The 22471-nt window shown below is 57.5% G+C and overlaps 6 protein-coding genes across 6 annotated transcripts; 3 read left to right on the top strand and 3 right to left on the bottom strand.

Moving 5' to 3' along the window:
- Positions 1-333: 333 nt before the first annotated feature.
- On the top strand, positions 334-908 carry E0L32_008100 (uncharacterized protein; the record flags this gene model as incomplete). The annotated part of the gene is made up of 2 exons (XM_031142917.1): positions 334-360; positions 444-908. 2 exons carry the CDS (start codon positions 334-336, stop codon positions 906-908), a joined length of 492 nt encoding a protein of 163 aa, XP_030992605.1.
- A 1873-nt stretch (positions 909-2781) lies between these two features.
- E0L32_008099 (uncharacterized protein) lies at positions 2782-4101 on the top strand (the record flags this gene model as incomplete). Its single annotated transcript, XM_031142916.1, has 4 exons — positions 2782-2824; positions 2893-2998; positions 3070-3991; positions 4075-4101. 4 exons carry the CDS (start codon positions 2782-2784, stop codon positions 4099-4101), a joined length of 1098 nt encoding a protein of 365 aa, XP_030992604.1.
- Positions 4102-4552: 451 nt separating this feature from the next.
- Positions 4553-10577, bottom strand: E0L32_008098 (uncharacterized protein; the record flags this gene model as incomplete). Its single annotated transcript, XM_031142915.1, has 2 exons — positions 4553-5190; positions 5282-10577. The coding sequence occupies 2 exons, from the start codon at positions 10575-10577 to the stop codon at positions 4553-4555; spliced, it is 5934 nt and encodes a 1977-aa protein (XP_030992603.1).
- A 1100-nt stretch (positions 10578-11677) lies between these two features.
- On the top strand, positions 11678-15532 carry E0L32_008097 (uncharacterized protein; the record flags this gene model as incomplete). Its single annotated transcript, XM_031142914.1, has 1 exon — positions 11678-15532. One exon carries the CDS (start codon positions 11678-11680, stop codon positions 15530-15532), a length of 3855 nt encoding a protein of 1284 aa, XP_030992602.1.
- A 404-nt stretch (positions 15533-15936) lies between these two features.
- E0L32_008096 (uncharacterized protein) lies at positions 15937-18938 on the bottom strand (the record flags this gene model as incomplete). The annotated part of the gene is made up of 3 exons (XM_031142913.1): positions 15937-17389; positions 17951-18540; positions 18597-18938. 3 exons carry the CDS (start codon positions 18936-18938, stop codon positions 15937-15939), a joined length of 2385 nt encoding a protein of 794 aa, XP_030992601.1.
- Positions 18939-19394: 456 nt separating this feature from the next.
- E0L32_008095 (uncharacterized protein) lies at positions 19395-21315 on the bottom strand (the record flags this gene model as incomplete). The annotated part of the gene is made up of 2 exons (XM_031142912.1): positions 19395-20237; positions 20293-21315. 2 exons carry the CDS (start codon positions 21313-21315, stop codon positions 19395-19397), a joined length of 1866 nt encoding a protein of 621 aa, XP_030992600.1.
- Between the last annotated feature and the right edge of the window lie 1156 nt (positions 21316-22471).

The raw sequence follows: 22471 nt of genomic DNA, 5'->3' as shown, positions 1-22471 counted from the left end.
CTGTGTTCCTGACAGGCTGCGCTAAATGGCTACCCCGGCTGCCCCGGGTAGACTAGGTAACGTACTGTACGGAGCAAGGTAAGCCAGGTGCTCGGCGCTCTCCACTCATCACCACCTGAGCGGGCCACATTGCGTATGCTCTCATTTTGACACATTGTCCAACATCTAATCCGTAGGGCATCTTTCGCTTCCATCCAAGCCGTCGCTTGGTCGCCTACCGAGTATCTCCCAAACGGCGGAGGTTGGATTTGAGCGTCTTCATAGTCGCTAGCGCACCGAGGGGTTTCCGCCACGCCATCCGGTTGCGCTGAATCAATCGCGACCCTCCGCACCATGGCCGGCACATTCTCCGTTATCAAGGTAAGGAACCATGGCGCAACGCCCCGACAGCCCTGCAGCCATAAGAGCACTTGCATATGAAGTATTTGCTAACTATCCTCCAGACGCTGATCGTCCCTGCCATCATCGCCCTCCTCGTCTTCCTCTTGCTCACGTACCTGGTCATACCTGTCTGGCAGCATTACAGAACTCGATACAGCCACTACCTGCCCGTCGAAAGCTTATCGAACCACACTTCATCGCTGCGGGAGAGGATACAGGGTGCCATGGCCCGGATGGTGGTTCCCTCGACGTGGCGACAACGGTTACAAGAGCGACTGGTGGTCGCGGACCACGAGGACATTGAGATCAACTCGGAAGAGGGCGAGGAGCTCGCCGATGTTGTCACCGACAGCCTACGGCAACGAACAGACCATCCGGATCACACGCGAAGACTAAGTCGAGAGTATGCCCTTCCAGTCGTGATTGTTGATTGTATTCCGCGTGCCAAGACTAATGTCTGCTGGTGCTTTAGTTTGGAACAAGGCTTCATGGACGACAGCGACGAAGATGACGAGCCAAGGAGGTGACCGGCATTTATATGTATTTTTGACGATGAAGAGAGCAAGCAAGCAAGCATGCGCATACTACTTTTGTAAAACCACCGGCTTTTCTGTCTTGCTGTCCGCACTTGTAGAGCATTCCTGCGTTGGTCTGAACCTGTTGAAACCTCTAATTGCCACCGATTTTACTCGGGCCCGAGAGCAGGCCAATCCCGCCATGTTCTCATTGTTTGACACCTGTCGTATGTGGGCGACCAAGTTTCTGTCTGCCACACAGGTTCAGCCTGACAAGACAACCTTGGGCACGGATGACATAATATGCAGCTTCGAGAGCCAGTAAATGCCCTCTTACAACCTGACGCACGCTCCGCACGGGACCGGGACCGGGAAACTCGCCCACCATGGTACAACTTCCTTGAAAGCCTTGGCTCATACCTAGACAAGGACTATGAGAATTCTCCTCCTGGGACCACGCATAGTCTTTTTGAAAGCTTTGCGTGAGTCCCGTGCGAGAGGCAGACTGTACAAAGCCCTGCCTCACTAACCGGGCGCTCCCACTGTCATGCGGGCAGCTGCCTACAGTGCCTCATCAGCTGCACACCCCAATACTCTCCGCCCTCAACATCAGCAATCCATCATCACTCCCTCAAAGTCCTCTCCGCGGCGACGAGAGCCATGGGGAAGTCCAAGGGCAGCAAACACTACCACAAGATCTCCGCGACAACCACCATAGTAGACGATTCGACATGTCCCATCTGTCAGGATGTAGTGGGCATCGAGACGATGTCGGGCGTCGTCGAGCACTGGGCCAGCCTGCCGTGCGGTCACTGGTTCGGCGCCCACTGCATCAAGAAATGGTTCGGCATGACAGAGAAGCCCGTCTGCCCCGTGTGCCGGCACGACATGACTCATATCTGCGGACATCCCGTCCTCCCCAAAGTTGCTCGGAACTCGCGGACGGGAACATACAAGGAACCCAACAGGAGGGTGTCCTTCACGAACAAGAACACTTCGGTCGTGGCATGGAGGGCCCGCAGCCTACAATCGCCTTGCAAGTACTGCAGGAAGACATTGTGGTGTAGTGCCAGCCTTGCATGTGATCGACTCAGATTCCGAGTCTTTGCAAGGTGCTTCTTGAGGAAGGGGGTCAACAGGCAGAGGGCAGAAGACGTCTACTGGCAACAGCTCAGGGACACACATCTCGTCAGTTTTGCAAGATGGTGGGCGGATCAGGAGCCGGAGACAGAAATGCCAGATCTACTCTTCCCTGATATTTGACATCCCCCATACTCCCGCCGACTCGATCACTGCTGCATATCATCCCCCGCCTTCGATCTAGGCAGCTCTGTCGAGCGAGAACGTCCACTGAATCCATCTAATATGGGAACACCACAACTTGGACGACGCAAGCATGAGGATCTCCCTGTTCCCCTTCACGTCTCTGGAATATTTCGTCATCCATCCATCCACGGACAGACCCGAGCTTTGGGAAAGCTTCTTGGGGTCAGGTAGCTTGGAATTATTACGGCCGCGGGACACGGAGGCAGTGGGGTTTCTTTTTTAAGGCACGATTTACAGGGTCTAGTTAGCGGGAACAGCGGGGGTCCGAGGCGGGATCTTACTCCAAATGTGCTAGGATACCCCGCATCGTTTCCATCCACGGATTGATTGATAGGCGTGACTGCACCACGCCTGCCTGCCTTTAATTGATATCGATCGCGAGCGTTTCATCATCATCGGTATTTCTTAGTGACCTCTTCTGCTCGCGTGCTTCCCTTCTTGAAGTGCACTTCGCGGCAACGCGATACTCACAGCGTGTTTGGCACCTTGCGTCTTTCGTCTTGCGTCTGGGGATAGTCGAGACTATGAGGCCAACCGACGCGTCTGTACATCAGTCAAAATGCGGTTCAAGACGGAGCTGAAAAATGTCCGCACCTTTTCGAGTCAGTGATGCAACCCATGCCAATCGCGCGAAGGCCTAGATACTAACCTACCCTCGCTCACGCTACAGAACTCACTGCGGCACTCAATTCCCTCGAGAAGATCGCCTGGGTCCGTCTGGACGATGAGACGGCACGCTTCACCGTCATCCCGGACACCGGGTCCCAAGTCTGGGCGTGAGCAGCACTCCCCTTCCATCTCCCACCCACGCTGCGGCTCTTCGACTTACTGAAAGTGCATACACCAGGTCCCTCTCCATGGACGTCCTGTTCGACAACTACCACATCCAGTCCGCCGAGGCCGGCAACACCATCAACCTCGAGCTGCCCCTCGGCCCCCTCCAGCGCGCCCTGCGCTCAGCCATCAACGCGACCGAGGCCAACCTGCGCCTGACCAAGCGCGACGGCGTCCCGATGCTGAGCATGACCATCCACACGAACACAAACGAGAAGCCGGGCGGCGGCGGCGGCTTCAACAGGCCCCCCTTCGGCGGCGGCCACAACGACGGCGACAACGACCCCTTCGCCGACGACGGCGTCTTCCAGCAGGAGTCGCTCGAGCTGACCATGAAGCGCGAGCACGAGAAGATCATCACGCAGGACATCCCCGTGCGCGTGCTCCACCCCGAGACGGTCGAGACCATCATGCAGCCCAAGGTCCGCGAGCCCGACGTCCACATCCAGCTGCCGCCCCTGCTCCAGCTCAAGGCCATATCCGACCGCTTCACCAAGCTCGCCTCCACCACCTCCACCTCGGCAACCGGTGGCGGCGGTGGCGGCGGCGGCGCTACAGCCGGCCGGGCCGCCGCCGGAGGGGCTGCCGCCTCGCCGAAGCTGGAGCTCTCGGCCAACATGCACGGCAGCCTGCGGCTGCGCATCGCCACCGACACGCTCGACATCGAGAGCGTCTGGACGGGGCTCGAGAACCCGGAGCTCGACCCGGCGCAGCTGGCCATGCCGCTCGAGGAGCACCCGAGCACGCGCTTCCGCGAGGCCGGCGCCGACAGGTGGGCCACGGTGCGCGTCGACGGCAAGGACTGGAGCCGCGTGCTGAGCGTCGGCCGCCTCGAGGGCAGGGTCATTGCCTGCTTCGCCGACGACCACGCCCTCATCCTCTACGTCTACGTCCCGCAGTACGACGACGCTGCCGCGGACGATAGTGTCGTCACGGTACGTTTGGGACACACAAACAAGCGCGAACGCTTTTTGTCTCGATGGTGAATAACTTCTGATCACTGACTCTTGTCATCTAGTACTACGTCTCATCGTTCAGCGCGTGAGCGAGGAAGTCGCTTTTTACCTTGTTCCCAAATGATAGTGTATAAAGTTCGGTGTGCCCTGTGAGCTTGGACATGTGCATCACCTGGCTTACGGCGTTGCCCTACATGGAGTTTTGACAAGATACTCGAGAATTCAGCACCTTCTCTCCTGCTGAGAAGGAAGGATATCGTACATTACAACATTGCGTATAGGGGGGTAATAATAGAAAAAAGTGCTTGTCCTTTCTATGATACAATGAAACCGGACAACAAGTCGCGACTAAAAAGGGGGCCATCCATGGCCCCCCTTGTTCCCCATGAACCTTTGAATCGATCCATCATCACAGCTGTTCCTCCCGAGCTCCTCCGGTGATGGAAATATCCCATACAAGCAAGCACACATACACACACTAGAAACTCCCGTTCGTCCCATCTCATCTTGTTTCATACAACAACAACAATGTGTCGCGCTTTATTTCGCCATGACATCGACATAGCGGCCCGCCTTGCGGCCCTTCTTGGCGCCGGGCTTCCTCGGCCCAGCGGCGCTGAGCAGGTCGTCGATGCTGCTGGCGTTGCTCATGCTCGTCGCCGGCCGGCTGGGAGGCGGTGTCGCCGCCGCCCCTCCGCCGCCGACGCCTCCGCTCGATCCCGACCGCAGCATCGCGACGGGCCCGCCGAGGGGGGGTCCTCCCGCGCCGCCGCTGCCGTCGCTCCCGCTGCTCCTGGGCGGCAGGCCGGCGCCGACAGCGAGGTTCGGCAGCGAGGCCGAGGGCGGCAGGGAGGAGCCGGCGCCGCCGCCCATGGGCGGCGGCGGTGGAGGTCCTGCGCCCGGAGGGGGGGGCGTGTTGGTCGCGGAGCGCGGGGCCGACCGCGGCGGCGGCGGCGTGGCCTTCTTGGCGGCGCTTTCCTCGGGCGGCGCGTTCTTGTTGACCCAGCGCTTGAGCTCCGGGTCGAAGTAGAAGCTGCTCTTCTCGCCGAGGTTGGCGCGGATGGGCTTGTTGGGGTCCGGGGACGGCGACGTCTCCTTCTTGCCGCTGCCGCCCCACCACGACGTCAGGCCCCAGCCCTTCTTGGCCTTGGCTGCCTTCTCGGCCTCGGCGCGTTTGGCTGTTGGAGAAGAAGAGATATCGTTAGTCATTGTGTTCATGGAAGAGCTTATGTGCATCCCCGATGTACGCAGGTGAGAGGGTAAGCTTACCATCCTCTTCGGCCACTTTGCGGAACAGCTCGGCGTTCTCCCTGTCCTTCTCCTCCTTGGTCTTTCCCTGGGGTTGGGCTTTTAGGGCCGGGATGTCATCGTCGTCGTCATCCATGAAGCTCTTCTTGGGTTTCTTGGGCCTGGCCTCGTCATCAGAGGCAGCGTCGGGTTCAGGGTTGTATGAAGGCGGTTCGTAGCCATATGGTTGGAACGAGGGTGGCTCGTATCCGCCACCAGTCGCATTCTCTTCAGGCTGCTTCTCCTCGGTCCCGGCCGAAGGCGGCTCATAGGAGGTATTGATTGAGGGGGGTTCGTAGCCATAGGACGGAGCCTGATAGCCCGTGGTCACTGGCGTCTCGTCCTCTACCTTGGCAGGGCTGACTTGCACCGCGGGAGCAGGTGCGTACGGAGATCCGTTGGTGGCCGAGTCGGCATTGTAACCTGGATACTCTGCCTGAGCTTGTTGTTGAGCGTGGAGATCAGTCTGAGACGAGGGTGCGTAGGGTGAGTGCTGAGGGGCTTGCTGTGGCTGCTGATAGCCAGGAGACGGCACACTGCCATTCTGGGCTCCACTCGGCGCCGCATATCCAGGACTGTACTCTCCTGAACGGCGAGGCAGTTCGTAGGAGCTTCGGTTGTACTCTCCAGATGACCTCTCCATGGATGATCGACCAGCTGGCGTGTATGATGAGCCGGGCTCGTAAGCGGCGGGAGCAGCACTCGTAGCCGGTGCATATCGAGACCCAGCTCTTGTAGGCGCAGGGGGGGGCACTGCAGGAGCACTTGACTGCGCAGCAGCATACGGATTGGCTTGGGAGCCAAACATCTCCATGCCTGTGGCGCCGGCCGAGGAGGCGGGTCGGCTGATAGTTGGCGTTCCGCCAGGGATGCGGGCAAACGGACCCGACTCCATGCCTTCTCCGTTTGCGCCGTCTGCAGCCCCTTCTGCCTCATCGCCAGCGACAAACTTGTTGAACCGGTTCCACATCGAGTCAGATACCTTATTCATGCTCGGCTTGGGAATCCACGAGTTGGACTCGCCCTTGGGTGCTTGCTTGAGTCGCTTGTAAAGGTCTTCAACGGCTCCCTCTAGCACAGCATGGTGATAAGCTGACCGCCTCGTTTGGGCAGTGATGGAGTTTATGATAGCATCACAGTACTGCAACGCCTTGTCCCTGAAGCCATACTCTGAGAGCGTTATGGCATGTTGCAGCTTATAGGCTGCCAAATGCGGGTTTCCTGTTGCGGCGTTCAGACCGCCAGCCAGAGAAAGACCGTACTCGTAGACCTCGCTGAGAAGAAGCGGCTCGATCTCTTTGGCGAACTGGTCGACCTGTCTCCTGTGGTCGGACCCAACGAGGACAAAATTCGCCTGGGGGTCGTCCAATCCGCCAAAGACGGAGACATCACGGGCGAAGAGGAAACAAATATGCGCAGCTTCAGCGCGACCATAGCCGGACAACAGGTTGCCCATGGCACGGAGTGCATTCGTGTCATTTGGGCTTCTGTTGCTCAAGACCAGAGAAAGAGTCTCACGCCACTTATCAAGGCCCTCAAGGGAATCCTTGGACGTAGCCGAAGTAGGATTCGTCGCCATCAGCTGCAAGCCAGCGCGTGCGTGTACCGGTACAAGCTCGTCGACACATTCCTCGTGATTGCCGGAAAGGATGTCATAGAGCGCTCCAATGGATTCATTCTGGTGACCAGGGTAGTTGATCTCTTTGCGCACAAACTCTTGCGTGACCTTCTTGTAGAGCTCTGGAGATGCTGAGCTAGCAATTAGGAGAGCATGCCCCCACAAACGTTTGTCGGCAGCATCCCACGCCGCCTTCTCACGGTCCCCTGCGAGAAGACTGGCCCGGATTTCTTCAATGACGGGTGAGTCAACGGCGTCAGGTGTCATCTGAGTGAGAGAAGAGTGCGTGACGGCACCACCATTAACGCCAGCCTGATAGGCGGCTGTGGGATCAACTGTCCCAGTCGAAGGGACGAGAACATCACGCACAGCCTTCTCCACTGCTGGACTTCCGTCCAAGGTCCCATCGAATTCCACCAACAAGCGGAGGACTTTCCAGAGCAGAATACGCTCTGCAGCACGCTTATCTTCATGCGACAAATAAGCTTGGAAGGTCGAGCTCGGTGAGCTGCGCTCCAGGGTCTCGATTCCAGCGCTCAGCCAAGTTAGGACCTCCTTCTTCTTGGACTTGCCCTTCAGCGGCCCTGGGAACTTGTTGAGTCGCTCCTCTAGAGGCTCCATTTCCTTTATGCTCTTCATCTTGACCTGACCAGGGCTTCGAATGATCATCGGGAGCGCCTGGTTCATACCATATCGCGGCACATCTTTTGGGAACGAGGTCACCAACGTGCCTCCAACGCCCCAAGAAATGACTGGGCAACCCTTCCACCGTTGTAACGGATCATGCTCGCGGCCATCTGTAGGAGGAACAAGGTTTAAGTTCTGTGAGAAACCGCGAGGCCTGCTGGCCCTCGAACTTGCGGGAACGGTCTCGGTGAAGAGTGGTGGCGCACTGCTTCGTGGAGATGTTGGGTCATGGACCGAAGAAGGCCGGGGCACTGGTTCGGGTTGCCTCCCACCCGTACGATTGCCGTAGAGTGAGCCTGGAGATTGGGTATGAGATCGAGGTGGGGGGGCGAACTCAGGATGCTGGGAGTTATAAGATGTCTGGGGTTGAGGTGCATAGCTGGAAACACGCTTGGGAGGAGAAAGCGTAGCTTGCGAGTTTGGTAGTTGAGGGGGTGGTGTTTGTCGAGGCATGTACGGCATCGCCTGTTGTGGCGGTGGAGGACCACTGTCAGCACCTGGCTGGCGAGCAGTGTCCTCCTCGTCAACCTCCCTGGTCGGCGGCAGTGAGGGTACCCTGTTCAACCTGGACTCATACATCGAGGAGCTACTGCGCCGCTGCTCAATATGGCTGTCACTGTGACTGGTATGCAGAGGCCGCGCCGCACGATCGCTAGATATCTCGAAGTGTGCCAGTGGACTAGATGTTCGGGGTTGATGAGGAAGGATAGGAGGGGGCGCCACGTTGTAGCCTCCTGATGTGGCTCGCGAAGAGGGAGCTGGTGAGTAGCGGGTGGACGGTGGGGCAGATGGCGTCGTGTGTGCGTGAGTGAGTGGCGGAGGAGCTGGAGAGTAACGCGTGCTGCTCGCTGCTGGTGGCATGCTCGTCTGAGGCCCACTGCCAGATTGCAGAGGCGCATAAGGACTGACTCGCTCCGGGGGGACGAGATTTGGTATGTTCGCTCCGGGGGGTTGGCTGTGTGTCTGTTGAGACGGAGGTGGTGAGATAATAGAGGTGTCATGATGCCCGGATTGGAGTTGCTGCGACGGATGCGGCGGCCCTTGTGGAGGCGGTATATTTCCGTACGGGCTGCTTAAAGCTGGCGAAGGTTGGCTGGTATGGCTATGCCTCGATGCAGGTCGCGGTCTCGAAGACATGGGCAGTTCCTCAAAGAAGCTCTCCTTATGCTTCTTCATCTCTGCCGGCGGTTTGGAACCAGCAGCATGTTGAATGCCATGGCTTGAGCTTGGAGGCGAGCTTGTAGTCGAGAAAGCGCGAGTAGGGCTTTGCATGCTAGAGCTCCTCGGCGGAGGTGCCATGGGAGGCGGTGCAGGATGGGATGGCGCACTGGACAGATGCTGAAGACTCTGTCGTTTCCTCGGTTTCACAACTTCCATGGGAAGATCGTAAGGCGAATGATAGCCTCCCTTGGACTTATCGACAAAACTCTGGGCTTTGCTGGGCTCCGGGCGAGCAGCATCGGCTTGCTGGGGACCGGTTCCAGGGAACGGAGGAGCTGCTGGAGTTGGAGCACCATACGAAAATGGAGTTGGGGGTTGAATCATTTGTGCAGCGCTGTTTGGATAATAAGGGTTCGGTGCCTGGGACGGAGCCGGTGCCGCCCCCGAGGGAACGTATCGGGAACCTGCCAGGGCGCCTGAACTGCTGGCCACTCCTCTGGGGACAGAAGCCACAGATTGGTCCTGTGTTGCGGGTTCTTCGGCATCGTCGAGAAATCCTTCGTCGTCATCTCCAAAGAAAGCAGCAGGATCGATCTCTTTTGATTCCGCAGTGGTGTCTTCCAGAAGAAAGTCTTCTTCGTCATCATCGCTGGCAAAAGCAGCAGCCCATTTAGCAGCAAGGTCGCCGCCTTCAGGGGCGTCTTCCACAGTAGTAGCCTGCTCTGCAGTTTCGACCTGTGCCGGAACTGGGGCGGGCGCTTCGTCATTCGGTGACTCGGCGACTTCTGCCATGGAGTCTAGTCCCGTATCGTGCCTATCTAGCTTTCCGAAGTTCATCGAGTCAATGACCTGCATTGTCGACTTCCGCTCCAAGGAGTGCGGCTCAGGAGCTACATCGGGTATAGATTCTTCTCCAGCACCAATGTTATTGAAGAAGTCATCGTCTTCGGGCCCATCAGCTTCGCCAAAGGGGTCGGCCTGTGCTGCGTGTTCAACGGGAGCTTCATTGGCGGTTGCAGCCCGCGAGATGAGAGGAAGTCCCTCGGCATAACGTTCATCTGAAGCTTCTTCTCTCGAGCCCATGAGGTCGCCCCCCATGCTATGTTGAACCTCAGCCTCATTTCCTGCCGACTGATCACTCCTCGAGCTAGTAGTTGCTGCTGCGCTGCCCGCATGTTGAGTTGTCTCCTGCAAAACTGCGGCATCTTCCTCGACCTTGTTGATAAGACCCTCAACCTGAGTTGAGGGCAGAGAGTGGTCTGTACCTTTCGCCAATTCCTGAGGAACCGGCGGAACAACAGGGAACGAGTTCGTTCGGTCCGATGGAGGCATGAACTTGAAAGGATCGGTGTCGGTCCTCGGCAGATTCCACTCCGGGTCTTCATCATCTCCATCGAAGTTGACATCATGCGAAACGGTCCGAGCGAACGAAATGGTGCTGGCATGCTTCGCTGCATTGGAGGAAGTGAAGGCTTGGTCCTCTACATCATCCTCATGATGTTCCGCTTGCACCTCGGCAGCAGTTTCGCCCGAGGGGAATGGCTGATCAGAGGGCTGGTCAAGCCAGGGACTCGCAGATTCGTATTCGGGAAACCAGTCTTCGCCTGCAGAATTCCGGGTATGTTCATGGCCTTGGACATCGTTGGGCTCAGGCCTTGGTCCTGTGGCGTATGCGACGTCGTCCTTGTTCGCTTCGGTAGAAGATGAGGGCACGGCTGCTTCTTCACTCGGCAGCTTGTCTGGTACGATATCGGCAGCTGTATGGGGCATCAAGGCCGGATGCCATGCCGCAGTGGGCGCGTCCGAGGACATGCTGTGAAGCGGCTATGAAGCAGAGTCGTCGTGCAATCAGGCAAGAAAACAGGCAGGACAGAAAATTACTGATAAGACATGCGTCAGTAGGCCGGGTTTTGGATCGCGGCGCGCGAAAGGGGCAGGGGACGGCAGGTCCGGGGCATTGGCCTCTGCACGACGGGATGCGCACAATGGCCCGACAGCCACTGGGAAGACTTACGTGTACAAGGAGTCTAAGAGGAATTCGCCATTTAGAAAGCACGCTTCACGAAGAAGAATAAAGAAAGAAGTCGGTGCGATGGCCTCGGGGCTCCCAGGAGAGGATGAGGCGAAAGGGTTTGGGAAAGTTTCGCAAATGATGAAATTACACCTGGCCTAGATCGTGCTTCTCTCCTAGGAGGGATGGATCCAGGCCCTTGCCGGGGTTCGTGTCGTCCAAGAAATAGCGAGCCACAGCACTGGTCCAGAAATGCCATAGCTGTCCTTACCTGCTGTAAGCTCCGTGCTCCGGTGCCCGTCATAGTGGCCCGTGTGGGGACGTGGAGTACCAGGCACTAGCCTAATACTTGATGTAGTGCCGCAGCGGGAGCCACAGACCAAGTCACCTTATAATTAGCGGTACTACCTGGTAGACTTGACAGGGATATTCGGCTGCAGTGGCCTGTCAGGTGTCTGCTGCTGCTGCAACATCCATTGGATCCATCCTTTGAGCGACGTAATCCCTACCGCGCCGCGACGCCGCCCCTGTCTCAACCTGCATGGCAGCAAGTCAGCTAAGACGACGGAAATCTGGCTCGTGTGCCCTTGAACTGCATGTGCTCAACCACACCGTACCGGAAGCTCGAATCTGTCCCTTTCAAGACGAGAACAGGCTACAGCACTCACGGACAAAGGCCTCCGTGAACCATACCGCCTCTTCACCATACAAACACTCTAGTCCTTTGCTGGTCCGCAGTATCGCGCATCATTAGTTGTGCTCTTCGTCGACAGCGGGCGAGGATCATGTGTTTGAGCTTCGATCTCCAGAGCCGCATCCGCAGCTAGTAAACAACTAAGGCAACTCTGACTCTACACGAGCGGCGGAACCCCCTACCATCGGGGCTTCTGCCCATTGCGGGATGCCTTCTCCAGCGTCTTACAAGCCTGCCGACCCCCCCGACTCGCCTTCCGCCGACTCCGACTCCGATCTCGAAATCGATCTCGAGGAGCTTGACCCAAAGACTACCTCCCAACCCCGGAGATCCGGCCTGCTAGGCCAGAACCAAGAAACCGCAGAGCAGAGAGCACCGAGAATAGCTTTGCGCAATCTTCGTATGGGTGGTCTGCGACGGGTTGGCAACCGGACACGGGGGTATGGAGAGCTCGGCCACGGCCGGGATGGGCTGGACGATGATGGACGAGGTCTCCTCGGCGACGCCGATGGTCCTTCCTCCAGCCACTCTGATGGTAGACCCAGCGATGGAGATGACGCCCCTTTACTGAACGAGGGAGGGCACCGGAGGCGGCGATCTTTTGCTCAGGACAGGCTGCAGAATTTGAGGAGTGGCTTGCGACTACCGAGCTTCATGTCATCCGCCAGCGCGCGTGACATTGACGACAGCGACAATGAGCAGGACAAGGAAGACAACGACCCCTCTTCCTCGAGACTTGTCGCCGTGGGCTCACCCCGGTCAAAACGATTCCCGCCAAATCTCGTATCCAACGCCAAATACACGGCCTTCTCCTTCCTGCCGGTGACACTCTACAACGAGTTCTCGTTCTTCTTTAATATGTACTTTCTCCTCGTCGCACTCTCACAGGCCATCCCGCAGCTTCGAATAGGCTATCTGTCTACTTACATTGCACCCCTGGCATTCGTGCTGGTCATCACCCTTGGCAAGGAAGCATACGACGACATCGAGAGAAGGAAACGGGACAATGAAGCCAATGCCGAAGCATATACCGTGCTTCAGTTTAACGAGCCTGACAATTCCGCGCAGAGATATCGTCCGCAGAAAAAGTTGAAATCGGCGTCTCTGCACAAGGGTCAAAAACGACAAGCTCCGGAGAGGGACCGACTGTCAGATATCCAAGAGGAAGAGGAGCAAGCCGAGGGTGACGGTGTCCGCAGGCATCCCGCCTCCTCGGTAGTTGAGATCGCCAAGAAGTCGCGAGACCTCAAGGTCGGCGATGTGCTGAAGCTGGCCAAAGGCCAAAGAGTCCCTGCCGATGTCATCATCTTGAAGTGCATCGCCCAAGACACCGCTCATGCTGCGGCTGCCGCCGTTGAAGAGCCACAACAGCAAAGCGAGCCTCTTCTACTTGACCATGTTGAAGAAGAAGCGGTTAGTACATCGCAAGCCGGCAAGGGCAAGGAGACACAATCTCCTAGCGATGATCACGCTGGGCCCAGTGGGGAAGTCTTCATTAGAACAGATCAACTGGACGGTGAGACAGACTGGAAGCTGCGTCTTGCTTCGCCGCTCTCACAGAAACTACCAAACGAAGAGCTTGTTCGACTGCGCGTCACTGGAGGCAAGCCGGATAAAAAGGTGAACGAGTTTGTCGGCACGATTGAGCTCCTCTCCTCGAGAGAAGATGCTATGAACAATGCCGCAAGCCTCCCGACTCACGATGACCAGTCCAACACAGCCCCCTTGTCCATTGACAACACCGCGTGGGCGAACACCATCATAGCTTCGCACGCATCTGCTTTGGCAATGATCATATACACGGGCCCCCAGACCCGATCTGCTCTGTCGACTGCACCCTCAAGATCCAAAACGGGTCTTCTAGAATACGAGATCAACTCTCTTACTAAGATCCTCTGTGCATTGACCTTGGCACTCTCAGTCATCTTGGTCGCACTAGAGGGTTTCGGCAACACGGAAGGCAACGTGTGGTACGTCAAGATCATGCGTTTTCTCGTGCTATTCTCGACCATCGTGCCCATCAGTCTGCGAGTCAACCTAGATCTGGGCAAGAGTGTCTACTCGTGGTTCATACAAAGAGATCCCGGAATACCAGGGGCAGTCGTGCGCACTAGCACTATTCCGGAGGACCTTGGGCGGATTGAATACCTGCTGAGCGACAAGACCGGCACCCTTACGCAGAACGAGATGGAGATGAAGAAGATCCACGTCGGCACCGTGTCCTATGCTAATGAGGCCATGGACGAGGTCGTCAGTTATATCAAGCAGGGGTTTCACATCCCACCGTCTACGGACCCATCGAGCAATACCGCCTTGGTCACACCGTCTTCAATTACAACCACGGCCAGTGCCGGGGTGACGAGGCAACGTCGCGAGATCGGTTCTCGCGTTCGAGATGTCGTCCTGGCTCTGGCGCTCTGCCATAATGTCACACCAACGGTGGATGAGGAGGATGGCCAGATGGTCACCTCGTATCAGGCATCCTCCCCTGACGAGATCGCCATTGTCAAGTGGACCGAAGCCGTCGGTCTGCGGCTGGCCTATCGAGATCGGAAGGGAATGATCCTGGAGTCACCAGAGACCGGTAGGCCTGTTGTGCAGGTCAGGATCCTTGATGTCTTCCCTTTCACTTCAGAAGGCAAGCGAATGGGTATCATCGTCCAATTCTGCCAACGAACCACAGAGACCAACCCCCCTCTGAGCAATGGCGAAATTTGGTTCTACCAAAAGGGTGCTGACACAGTCATGGGCGCGATTGTCGCCTCAAATGATTGGCTTGACGAGGAAACGTCAAATATGGCACGGGAGGGCTTGAGAACCTTGGTCGTCGGCCGCAAGAAGCTCTCCCCTCAGCAGTACCAGGAATTCTCCTCCAGCTACCAGGAGGCGTCGCTTGCGATCGCCGGCCGCGATGCGGGCATGCAGCGCGTTGTGTCGCAATACTTGGAGAACGACCTGGAGCTGCTGGGCGTGACTGGGGTCGAAGATAAGCTCCAGCGGGACGTCAAGCCCTCCCTGGAACTCCTCCGCAATGCCGGCATCAAGATTTGGATGTTGACTGGTGACAAGGTGGAGACGGCGCGCTGTGTGGCCGTGAGCTCCAAGCTGGTGGCCCGCGGTCAGTACATCTACACCGTTGCGAAGCTGAAGAGGAAAGACAATGCCCAAGACCATCTTGACTTCCTCCGTACCAAGACCGACTCTTGCCTTCTCATAGACGGTGAGAGTCTCGCCCTGTTCTTGACGCACTTCCGCACCGAGTTTATCTCGGTGGCGGTTCAGCTGCCCACGGTCGTTGCCTGCCGATGCTCGCCCACTCAGAAGGCTGAGGTAGCCAAGCTGATCAAGGAGTACACGAAGAAGCGCGTCTGCTGTATTGGGGACGGCGGCAACGATGTATCCATGATCCAGGCAGCTGATGTCGGCGTGGGTATCGTCGGCAAGGAGGGACGACAGGCCTCCCTGGCCGCCGACTTCTCCATCGAGCAGTTCCACCACCTGACCAAGCTGCTCGTGTGGCACGGCAGGAACAGCTACAAGCGCAGCGCCAAGCTCGCCCAGTTTGTCATCCACCGTGGCCTCATTATCGCCGTGTGCCAGACCATGTACAGCATCGCCATCAAGTTCGAGCCCGAGGGCCTGTACAAGGACTGGCTGCTCGTCGGCTACGCGACGGTCTACACGGCCATGCCCGTGCTCTCGCTCGTGCTCGACAAGGACGTCGACGAGAACGTGGCGAACCTGTACCCGGAGCTCTACAAGGAGCTCACCCTGGGCCGGTCGCTGTCCTACCGCACTTTCTTCATCTGGGTCCTGGTCTCCATCTACCAGGGCGGTATGATCCAGGGCCTGTCGCAGATCTTCACCGAGGTCGACAGCAAGCGCATGGTGACGGTCAGCTACACGGTCCTCGTGCTGAACGAGCTGCTCATGGTGGCCATCGAGATCACGACCTGGCACCCGGTTATGATCATATGTATCGTTGGCACGTTCCTCCTCTTTGCTGGATCTGTGCCATTCCTCGGGGGGTATTTCGACCTTGAGTTCGTTATTAGTTGGTAAGCAGCCTCACTCCCGCGTTCCAGGCATATCTGCCATAAGCTTCTGGTGCTAACATCTTTCTTCTTCTTTCTAGGGGTTTTGTCTGGCGAGTTCTTGCTATCGGGTCTATATCGTTGATACCGCCGTATGCTGGAAAACTGATTAGGCGGACCATGAAGCCGCCGGCGTATAGAAAGGTCCAGAGCATTTGAGCAGTAATCTAGACCGAGTACGATGACTTAGCATTATTGAGCGTTTAATGGGAATACCAAGCGGACTGCACTCAGTTCTCCTCTATTCACTTGGGCTGAAACGAGCCTTGCTTACTTATTACATTGCATTTCCCCATGTCTATATCCAAACCGTGACAAGCCACGATACACTGTTCTGTATACAAGATAATCTTAACATCGTGATGGTACAGTCTAAAGCTTCAGCACAAGCCAATCTTTCATCAAATCGGGGTATTTCCGCCTCACTTCGCCCAACACGCCTCCCACCTGGCCCTGCAGCTCCTTGCCGTTAGCCCACCTCTTGGGCCCGGCGAAGGCCTGTATGAATCCATCCGGGCCAGACACGAGCGCGAGGTTCTTCCCGCCGCATGAACAAGCCGTGGTTCCCTCGCCGCCGTCCGTCCTCAAAACGTCCGTATCGGTCCACTCCAGGATCTTCGCATCGTGGTACCGACAGTCTGGCTCCTGGCGCGCCGCCTCCCGCGAGCCGCCCTTGGTCTTCTTCTGGGGCTGCAGCGCCGCCGTGACAGCCCTGGCGCCGATGAAGCTGCGCTCCTCGTCCACGAAGCACCGCACGTCGAGCCGGTCGCCGTACTGCGCCTTCATCTCGCGCAGCTGGTCCACGATCGACCCGGGGAGCGGCTCGCCCGGAGCATGACTGCCGTCGACTGGCCCAGGAGCAGAGGAGGCGAGGCCGTCGCCGCAGCCGACGCAGTCCTCCCTCATGCGATTCGCCCAGAAGACATCCACGACCGGGCCCGGCCGCCCACCCCCAACCGTCTCCGTATCTGCCTGCACCACGCCCTCCTCGGGACCCAGGATCGCCCTGACGGCCTGCAGCGCAGGCGCGATGCCCGTCCCGCCGGCCAGGAAGACCGCGCGGGCCGGCGCGCCACTGCTCCTCTCGCCTTCGTTGAGGCGCATGCGCGCCGCCAGGTCGAACCCGTAGTGCGGCCCGCGCAGCTCGACGTCGGCCCCGACGGGCAAGGCCGACAGGTATGACGAGACCTCGCCCCTGGGCATGCGGCGGATGAGGAACCGCAGCTCCCCGCGCCGCAGCTCGGCGTCGGCGCGGCCGCGGCGCGGCGGCAGCGGCGTGTAGTCGCGCGCGACCTGCAGCTGGGGCTGCTTGATCTCGACGGCCCAGAGGCCGTGCCTCCAGGCGTCGCGCACGACGTCCTCGTTGGCGTGCAGGGCGCCGCCGCCGCCACGGAACCCAGTGGTAGGGGAGTCGTCGGTGCGGGCGTGCTTGGGCCGCACGGTGATGACGAAGGCCGTGGGCGAGACCTGCTCGCGGTCGACGATGGTGAAGGGGACGAAGCGATCCTGGTTGAGCGGGTCGCCGTAGAGCAGGCGGGTGCGCAGGGCGAGGAGGCCCTGCGCCGAGAGGAGCGGGATGCCCGGCTGGTCCTCGAAGCCGGTGCCGGCTATGCCGACTATGGCTACCGCGGAGAGGAGGAAGAGGGTGGCATTTCGCCCCCGTTTGGGTCGTTTGGCGAACTGCTGGCTGGCTTGTTCTGAATTTTTGGGGGGTTCGGTACCCTTGCCTTCTGGAGTCGCATAGGCCTTGGTCTCCCGGAACCGTGAGTTCGGGGAGTTTGAAAAGCATCGGGAGGTTGCTCTTGAAGCGTTGCAAGGCACCGAGCTGTTGCCCGGTCGGAGTTGGAGTCTATGTATAAGTCCCCGTTGCCTCCGACTATCTCGACACACCGTCCCAATCGCACGAGCACTGTGCGGTACCAGACGAGAGATTGCCGACATAGCATCTCGAGCCGCTGGTGTCCCATTCATGATGGGCAGCTTGGAGATGAAATCTCTTTCTCTGGCGGTATCTGTGGTTCGTCTGCAAAAGTGCGCAAAAAAATCAGGGTCCGGGATGACGATGTCAGTGAAGCATCGCGTGGTCACGTGGGACCGTGATGAAGACAATTGCATCTTCAATCTCAACCATACTGCCTTGCCGATGTTGCATATTACGGAATTTGAATTCTATTAGACTTGAAATCTTATAGCCACTCACCTCTAGAGATGACTTTTGGGTAATATATAGTACAAAGCCTTCGTTACTCCATACAAAGACGTCTATAATCGTAATATGTTGCGCTTCGGATCTATACCACCTCTAAACAGCTCGACAATGATGTTGCCCTTCTTGATCGTCTGTTGTATAATCCCTTCTACATGGCGAGGCTCTACCCTCCCGTACCAGATCCCGTGGCCCGCCAGGGGATGCGCCCGGCCGTCTTCCGTCGTCATGTCCCCCGGCAGATAGATGATCACGTTGCCCGCATACTTGTGCCCGCCGATGTGGCTAATCGCGCCGACGCGGGCCGTGCGGGCAGCCGCGTCGGCCGTGGGACCGGATATCAGGCCCTCCGGGGTCTCGGCCTCGACCGGGCCGTGGAGCACTTCGACCCCGGCCGCCGGCAGCTGCCGCTCAAACTCGGCCTCGAGCACGGGCGCCATGACGCCGCACCGCATGTCGCGCCCGCCGTGCCCGCACACGAGCACCATGACGTCCCGCACGTCGCGCACCCCCCACAGCAGCTCCTGGTACGCGGCCTTGCGGGTCAGCCGGTCGCGGTGGATGGGCGACAGGCCGTCGTGCGCCGGGTGCAGCTTCTCCGGTAGCAGAAACCCCTTGGCCAGAGCCTCGACGCTGTCGAAGGATACGCGCGGCAGGAACGGGACGTATTTGAAGCTGGGGAGGAGATAGACCGAGGTGGTCTGCAGCTCTGACCGCCTGGGTACCGAGGAGGGGAACGAGGAGTTCAGGGTGGACACGTTGTGATACGGCTGGAGGTTGTCAGTGCGTGTCCTATCCAGCAAGGCTCTTTTTACGAGGGACCTACATCACTATACACGCCACCCCGGCCAAAGAGCTCCTTGAGGTCTGCGGCGAGGTTGTCGCCGCTGTTCTCCTCCTCAATCCTCGAAGGCCAGTCCGTCCTGCCGGTGCATATCAGGACATGCTCGTAGTAGCTCGTGATGTTGCCGTTCAGCACGCCCTTGTGGTCAATCTCCAGGCCGTCGGGCATCTGCGGCGTCGCCGCGCACTCGCATGTCGGCTGAGGGCAGCTCTGGACCGTCGGGAAGGGCGGCGCCGCTTTGCGGCTCGAATACGGTCTCCTCTGCGCCGCCCGGCCGTTGCGGGCCAGCGCGCGCAAGACCTTGGAGAACGGGGCTCGAGACATGGGCGGCCGGTTGAGAAGAGGAAATTGTCCGCGAGGCTCTCTACCTTCTCATGGGCTGCAAGAGACAAGTCCTCGGTCCCCGGCGCATTGCTGCTCCCAAAATTATTATGTCAATGGGGCTTACAAGATCAGTCTGATACAAGGATGGCTCGGAGATCCGAGGATGATTGATAATTTTAGTTGCGTCATTGGTGTAAAGACCCCTGGAGAATTGCGCTAATCGCCAACTGCTAGTTAGTGGCTAGAGCCTAATCGAGCCGCATTGCTTCAGGCGAGTCGCTCACTGAGCCGAGTGTCCTCTCCACCAACAAGCAAAAGTCCCAGGGTCTTACATGATCACAGAAGGACGAAGCCTTCGCTCAGATTTTAGCAACATTAAAGCATCTTCCCCAATATTGAGGTATGTTCTATTATTTGTTCTAGCCAACTCAGAGCACCATGCCCAGTCGGTGGCCTCTAATGCCTACTTTTCCAGAACTTCCACCAGCTGGATCTCCCCTCACCAGACTCGCCCATCTCTCGCTTGGCCGGCTTGTCTCTGCCCTTAATGCGCCAAAAGTAGACCGGTATGCCGGCAACGACAAACGCCACTACGATCAGCGTCTGTATCGGCTGAGCAAATAGCGTCCGGCTCAGGAGGAACAAGCTGACGCAGCAAAAGATGATGGGCGTCGTGATCCACGTCTTATAAGGCCTCTCCAGGTGGGGTTCCTTAACCCGGAGAATGATGAGGCCAAGGACTGTGAGGAAGTAGAATGTGTATCCGGCAACTCCGTAGAACGTGACCAGAGTGCCGAACTCGCCCACAACAACGTATGCGATCATCAGAAGAGCATTCAGTACCAGCGCGTATATGGGGGTGAAGAAGAGGCCGGTATCTTCGTCTGCGAAGAGGTTCGAAAGCTTCTTTGAGAACCAGTTGCGCGTCCGCGTAGTGCTCAATGAAGCCCGCTCCATCGAGTCTGCAGACAGGCCAATGCGGCCCAGGACGGAGGGGAAGTAGCCTTCTCGACCAGCAACGTATGTGAGACGCCCAAATGTGAAAGTCGAGCTGTTCAGCGCGCCGAAGCAGGATGCGCTCACGATAAGCGCAAAGACGAGAGAGCCAATGGGTCCGAAAACCTTGTTGCCGAACATGACAGCCACGGTATTTGTCGAGTTTATGCTCGCAAAGGGGAGCACTAGAAAATACGCCACGTTCGCCAGGACGTAGCAAACGATGACGGAGGGCATAGCGGTATGAATGACCCGAGGGAGGTCTCTACTGGGGTTTCGGAACTCCCCAACCACGAAGTTGGTCTATGTCTATATGTTAGCAATTGGCGAAACAAGGCAATGAGTACCGTGAACTCACGTTGTCCCAGCCATCATAGGCCCAGAGGCCCGCATACAGGGCCACGGCCCAGCCAGAAAGGTTCTTATTGGTCCCCTCGAACCACTCATGGTTCTTCCAGTCCAGATTTGCAGATCCGGAGAAAGAATGCCCTGTAATTGCCACGACTATACCCGTGACCGTGACGCCGATTAACGCAATGAACTTCAGGAACATGAGCATGTCATTCACCCGGGTGCTCAGTTTGGTGGATACACAGTTGACAAAGGTGACGACAAGGAGTCCGACGATAGCGACAGACTTGTTGATCCAAGGGTTTATCGTCTCTGCCTCGGCGCCTATGAAGGCCCGGACCAGGTACTCTCCCATGATAATGGCGATGATGGCGGCACTGCCTGGTTTCAAGACCAGCACGGCGACCCAAGTAAACAAGAACCCAGCGAGCTCGCCGATAATCTTGGCGAGGTAGACCTGCGCACCGCCGTTCAGGGGGATGGCACCACCGAGTTCCGCATAGCTGCTGGCACCAGTCCAGGCTAGAACACCAGCGATGACCCAGATGATCAGGGCTGCTCCGGGCGACCCAACATTGGAGTTGACTTGGCTTGGCGCAGAGAAGATCCCCGAGCCAATGATGATGCCAATGACCAGCGACAGGCCGTTGAGGTAGGTCAACGTCTTGTGCTTCTCGAGAGACCCGCCACCCAGGCCTCCGTTCGGCTGTGATGACGATGTAGGTGCACCTATTGGAGCATACCCGCCGGCGGTTGTGGATGAGAGTGGAAAGAGGTTGGCCGCGATGTCGAAGCCTGAGGATACTGAAAAGGACCGGCCGTGTCCATAGTTGGGTCGCGCATTAGAAGCAGGGTTGTGGGAGTCGAGAGGGTCGTCTTGCTCAAGAGAAAGCCGTCGAGAGGACGAGATGCTGGGTCGAGAATCCGTGTCCGATGTGCCTGGGCCTATTTGACTGGAGCTGGCGAGGGAGGCGAGCTCCAGGGAGTCGCGAGTATTTGCCTGGAGGTTGGAAGAATAGAGAGGAGGCATTGGAAATGGCCGTCGACTATGGGACGGGTATCAAGGGATAAGAATAGTCGGCAGCCAGTTCGTAGGGATCGTGAGGGTCGTGAACTCGGTCGTATCGTTCAGCGCATGTCTGGTCTGAGAAGATGCTCGAGTATTCAAGAAGTACTTCTTTGTGTGGAGGGGGGAGGGGGAGCCAAGTACAAGAGACGGCTTGTACGGCGCAAAGTGGGAATCGAAAGTAAGAATTAAAAGACTCTGAACGAGACGGAGCGACGAGGGTGGTATTGAGTGCCGATCGCGGTGAAGAAGAGCTAAGCAATTTGAGAAGGGAGAAAGTATGGATATGGAGAACCTGGAAAGGAGAAGTGGCCCTGTCTGTACATCGAACCAAGGCTTGTTTCAATGATGATGTTTTCCACGCCTATGCTTGGTCAAAGAACCTTAAACTCGTGGTCAGTGCGGCGCAAGCCCAGCGCCAAGCCACAGGGGCATTTCCCTCCAGGCCTCTCTCCAGGTAAAGTGCCGCACCTACTAGCGCTAGGGACCACGCATTACCTTGCCAAGAATTGCAAGGAACGAGTGCTGTTTGCTCTCTCTTTTTCAATTTCAGATACAGAGTACTTGATGGTGGATGGCAAACCGGATCGAGGAGTATCTCTCACCAGAAGGAAGACATATTTTCAATTGTTTTCATTGACTGCCTCCATCTCTTTGAATGAAGACCTGACGGTATGTATCAAATCCTAAGTCGGCAGGTAGTAAAGATCCGCAAATACCCAGCCATAACCGAAATCAATGATCATGGGCATCGTATCTAGGGCCCTCTGTCCCCAAGCTTGGGCATATTGCTCAACCCCAGAGACCAGATCATAGATACCTACCTCGTAGGTCCTGCCTGTTGGTTCTGCGCTCCCAATTTCTTCCAAAAAGGCCTTGATCTCACACAGTACCTAGGTACTTTACATCCATGTAATTGGAAGGCCTCAGCAGCTAGGCAAAATTGCATGCCAATGCAGTCACGAAAGATGACTATTCCATCGAATCTCGATCCCGCCGGTCTAGAAGGCAGTCCTCAGTCATGTCCCCTGTTCTTTGGTCCGCTTAAAAGCAATGTATATGCACGAGACGTCTGGGTAGAAGGGAAGTTCAGCAGGACGAAACACAGGAGTCCATCGTA

The sequence above is a fragment of the Thyridium curvatum genome, assembly GCF_004353045.1.
Source record: "Thyridium curvatum strain D216 chromosome Unknown NODE_52_length_296666_cov_86.205578, whole genome shotgun sequence".
Lineage (NCBI taxonomy): Eukaryota > Fungi > Ascomycota > Sordariomycetes > Thyridiales > Thyridiaceae > Thyridium > Thyridium curvatum.
The sequence above is the reverse complement of the archived record's forward strand: the minus strand, read 5'-3'. Positions and strand labels throughout refer to the sequence as shown.